This window comes from Eucalyptus grandis, chromosome 11, assembly GCF_016545825.1.
Source record: "Eucalyptus grandis isolate ANBG69807.140 chromosome 11, ASM1654582v1, whole genome shotgun sequence".
Lineage (NCBI taxonomy): Eukaryota > Viridiplantae > Streptophyta > Magnoliopsida > Myrtales > Myrtaceae > Eucalyptus > Eucalyptus grandis.
Window position 1 is genome coordinate 31,257,742 of NC_052622.1, and position 5,304 is coordinate 31,263,045.

At 41.0% G+C, this 5,304-nt stretch overlaps 1 protein-coding gene across 1 annotated transcript; it reads left to right on the forward strand.

Moving 5' to 3' along the window:
- Positions 1-2,705: 2,705 nt before the first annotated feature.
- Positions 2,706-4,565, forward strand: LOC120289880 (MDIS1-interacting receptor like kinase 2-like). Its single transcript, XM_039305263.1, has one exon. The coding sequence runs from the start codon at positions 2,706-2,708 to the stop codon at positions 4,563-4,565; it is 1,860 nt and encodes a 619-aa protein (XP_039161197.1).
- The last annotated feature ends 739 nt before the right edge of the window (positions 4,566-5,304 follow it).

The following is a 5,304-nucleotide window of genomic DNA, read 5'->3' on the forward strand; positions in this document are numbered from 1 at the left end:
GTATTCTCCCGGGTCGGATCCTGGCTCTGCTGTGCTGGCCTCTCAATGACTACCAGCCCAGTATCTTGGAAATGAAGGCAGCTTGCGAGGAGCACCTGCTTGAGCTTTAAAGAACCAATTGAAGAATGCCAATAACCATATTATGAAAATTATGAAAAGATCTTACGTGAATATGTGTATCATTATTTATATATTGGAAAGATGTCAAATGATCAGGGTTAAGAAAAGGTGAAAGTGCGTCCATTGGAAAATTTAGAAAGAGTAAATGTCTATTCAAGTGGTTTTAATTAAACTATATGATCCTCGTACAAACATTACAATGGTACCTAGATTTAAATTCAAGGCGTTGGTTAAGTGATTGCAATGGTGCCGAGTAAGTTTTGGATTAGGTGAGTACTAAAGAAACATTATCTATCCATTGGTTCTGTCCATGAAGATAATCAACGGAGTCGTCAATCTTTTGCGGAAACAACAGAGAAGAAACTGATATCAAAGTACCACTTTTTCTTAATCATGGCTTTTCTACACCAAAGGCAAAGTCAGGTCATCTGACTAATCCCCAAATTTCCCAATTAAACTAAACTGATCTTATCAAGTTACGTTGGGTCAGCGCCACCCTTACACTTTCCCCGTCATCGACCCCGATGGAGTACTAGGTTCGCCGCTGGATCTCCCTGGGAGACAATGGTTCAGTCGGAAAAGCCAGTGCGAGTCACCGCTGTCCCCAGGGATTCGAACTCTGGCGAGTTGATGAGAACCGTTCCGAGCAGGGGGGACTTTGCGAGCGGTTTTGGACATGGGGAGCACAATTGAAGGTCCCGAGAACTGGATTAGGTGGAGGATCTCCAGTGCAGTGTTGGTAGGTGGAGCATCCAAATGTCGAGCAAATTAGGGGAGATGATTAGGAAATAGTTGCCTCTGGAGAGGCCGAGGCGGGAGCGAAGAGAGGCCAAAGATCGGACACGGCGATGATCTCTTTGTTTTGTTTTTTGTTTTTTTTGTTTTTTTTTTTTGGGTTCAAATGATCACTAGCGATTGAGTCTCATCGTTCGGTAATACTTATAATACTTAATGGCGGACGCTAAACTGTTTGGGAAAGGAAAATATAGTATCTAGCAGTACATCATCAATCACAAAAAAAGAAAATATCGTTCACGAAGGCGCCATTCGCTGGAAAATGCTGTCTAGCTGTAGAAGGCGTTGGGCTCCACTGAGGAGCTTCAGGAATGATGTTCCATCTATAAATATGCCATCAATCTTGTTAGCATTATGTAGACCTGAACCATTTCTCACCTCCCAAAAACCATCCATTTCCCCAAATCATGATTTTTTCATTGTTGTTGTCCATCCTATCTCCTTTACATGTCTTTTGCTTCTTCTTCCTGCTCTTCTTGGTCGACACCACTTCATTTCATGGGGCAGGCGAGTCTGCTTCCTCCACTCCTTTTTTCGCTGTCAACACAACCAAGAATAAGGCTGAAGTAGTGGCTCTGCTGAATTGGAAATCTACTCTTGACAACCACAGCCAGTCTCTCCTCTCTTCATGGCACAGCAACAATCCTTGCCGCTTTACTGGTGTCACTTGCAACAATTATGGAGTCATCACCCATCTAAATCTTTCCGATCTTGGTTTGAGAGGAACTCTAGACGGCCTCAACTTCTCACGACTAACAAATTTGGTTAGATTTGAACTTGACAACAATTGGATCTATGGCTCCATCCCTTCGAGTATTGGTAACCTTTCTAAACTCAACTTTCTTGAACTTTCTGTCAATGAATTGTCTGGGAACATTCCTTCAAGTATAGGTATGTTGCAGAGTCTTCATTATTTGCACCTATATGCAAATCAACTTACTGGGCTCATTCCTCCTTCTCTTGGAAAATTAGACAATTTAACCAAATTAGACATTTCGCGCAATAACTTTTCTGGTTCCATTCCAAGAGAGATAAGTGGCTTGAGGAATTTGGAATTTCTTTACTTTTCTCAAAATGGATTTTTGGGACCCATACCTTCAGAAATTGGAAGGCTCACTTCTCTCATTGAACTTGACCTATCAACCAATAATTTCACCGGCTCAATTCCTTGTTCTATTGGAAACTTGACAAATTTACGTCTTCTTTTACTCTATCGAAATGGATTTTTTTTACCTTCAGAAATTGGGAGGCTCACTTCTCTTTCTCAACTTGATGTATCACACAATAGACTCATTGGTCCAATTTCTCATTCCATCGCAAATTTGACATGTTTAATTAGTTTAAACCTCTCATACAATATGCTTTCTAGCTCCATTCCAATAGAGATAGGTGACTTGAGGAATTTGAAGGATCTTATCTTACACAACACAAGATTTTTGGGACCCATACCTTCAGAAATTGGGAGGCTCCCTTCTCTTTCTCAACTTGATGTATCAAACAATAATCTCACTAGCTCAATTCCTCGTTCTATCAGAAATTTGACATGTTTAAACTTTTTAAGCATGTCACAAAATTTTCTTTCTAGCTCCATTCCGATAGAGATAAGTGACTTGAGGAATTTGAAGGTTCTTTTCTTGTGACAAACTGGACTTTTGGGACCTATACCTTCATAAATCGGGAGGCTCCATTCTCTTTCTCAACTTGACATATCATTCAATAATTTCATTGGCTCAATTCCTCGTTCTATTGGAAATTTGACATGTTTAAACTTTTTAAGCATTACAAACACTATGCTTTCTAGCTCCATTCCGATAGAGATAAGTAACTTGAGGAATTTGAAGGTTCTTTTATTGTGGCAAAGTGGACTTTCGGGACCCATACCTTCAGAAATTGGGAGGCTTCCTTCTCTTTCTCAACTTGACATATCAGAAAACAATCTCATTGGCTCAATCCCATCATCTCTTCAGAAGTTGACTAATCTACGTGATTTAAACCTTTACTTGAATCTTCTTTCGGGCTCAATTCCCCAAGAGATCGGGAAATTGGTATCTCTTCTAGACTTAAACCTTAGTTGGAACAAATTCAGTGGTTCCTTGCCTTCTGAGTTCAATAAGTTAACAGGTTTGAGATCTTTGTATCTATCTCATAATGAATTAGAGGGGGAACTGCCGGATGATACATGCCTTGGGAGATCATTGCAACGTTTTCATGCATTCAATAATCAGTTCACGGGTCCGATCCCAACAAGCTTAGAGAGCTGTAGCACATTAGTTAGATTGAGGCTAGAAGGAAACCAACTTACTGGAAATATAACAGAAGCTTTTGGAACATATCCACATCTAAATTATGTGGACTTGAGCCACAATTATTTGAACGGCGTGCTGTCATGGAAATGGGAGCATTGTCCTAATTTGACGTGCTTAAAAATATCAAACAACAACATTTCTGGTGAGATACCCCCAATATTTGGAAGGATGGCTCAATTACAGGTACTCAACCTTTCTTCAAATTGTTTAAGCGGAAAGATTCTGAGGGAATTGGGAAGCTTGCAACTACTGCTAGATCTTATCCTCAACAACAATGGGATTACAGGTGATATTCCTAATGAAATTGGATTTTTATCTCGATTGGAACATCTCAACCTAGCATCAAACAATTTGAGCGGAGCCATTCCATTGAAGCTCAGCCTATGCACCAACTTGCTAAGCTTGAACTTGAGCCAAAATAAAATCGAGAGAAGCATTCCTCCTGAGATCGGCGATGCACGATTCCTAAACGTTCTAGATTTGAGTCAGAATCTATTGATTGGAAGGATATCACCAGATCTAGGAAAACTAAGAGTCCTAGAAACATTTAACATCTCCCACAATGACCTCTTTGGTACCATCCCACATACTTTTACTGACTTATTGGCATTAACTTCTGTTGACGTCTCTTACAACAACTTGGAAGGTCCTCTCCCAAATGTCAAAGCTTTTAAGGAGGCTTCATTTGAGGCAATTCGGCATAACAAGGGGCTATGTGGGAACGTGGTTGGCTTACAGAAATGCAATGTTTCTAACATTAGCAAGAAACACAATCGACACAGCAGAGGTAGAATTTTAATTATCGTGGTCCTCTTGTTCTTGGTATTCCTTGTTCTCTCTTCCTTCTTGATTTTTTTCGTAATTGTTAATCGCCGTCGAAGAAAGATTATCAAGAGAGAGAGGAATGCACAGACAAAGACGAATGATTTAGATTTCTTGCATATTCTGAGTTTTGATGGCAAAATTTTCTACGAGCGAATCCTGGAGGCCACAGAAGGATTTGACTCCAAGTACTATTTGGGAGAAGGAGCCTATGGCGTTGTTTATAGAGCTGATCTACCCACAGGTCAAACTGTTGCAGTCAAGAAAATACCATCATCCCAAGAAGATGACACCGTCGACATCGTTCCATTTGAAAGGGAAATTGAAGCCTTACAAAATATTCGCCACCGCAGCATTGTGAAGCTTTATGGGTTCTGCTCTCATGTACGAAATTGTTTTCTAGTGTATGAGTACATGGAAAGAGGGAGCTTGAGAAAAATTTTGAATGACGATGAAACAGCATCAGAGCTTGGCTGGGAGAAAAGGATGATCATGGTTCAAGCAATTGCGGATGCATTGTGATACATGCATCATGACTGTTGTCCTCCATTGATCCATCGAGACTTGACCAGCAACAACATCTTGTTGGATGCTGATTATGAGGCTCGCGTTTCAGACTTTGGCACCGCAAGATTATTGACGCCAGATTCCACCAACTGGACTGTTGTTGGCACCATCGGATACATCGCTCCAGGTGATGTTCTTTGCAGAAGCATATTAATTTACTGTCGCCAACTCGTGTTGTCATTAGAAATTCCTTAATTATGTTAAAGCAAAGGTCCGAGTCTTTAATTACTGCTGACAAGATTATCAAGGGAGTTTGAATTCTTTAATTGCAACATTTCAACTGAAAAATGTGATGTATATAGCTTTGGAGTTGTAGCACTGGAGATAATCATGGGAAAGCATCCGGGAAGTTATGTCACGTCAGTATTTTCTCCCCTCAATCCGAGTTGCAAACACCATTGAAGGATGTGCTGGACCAACGCCTCCTACGTGCGACAAATCGGGATGCACAACATGTAATCTCTGTCGCGGCACTAGCACTCGCGTGCTTGCGGGCCAATCCTCAACTTCGACCTACCATAACACAAGTCTCGCGAGAGCTTCAAGTTCAAGCACCACCGGTTTTGCCGTTCTTTGGAGTCACCTTAGAGGAACTCCGTGATCTCGATGGCAGGAACTTTTAGACCACAATCGGGAGGTTGCAAGTTTCCGATCGAATTACTGTCGTGTGTTCACCTTTTCTAGCTTCTGTGTT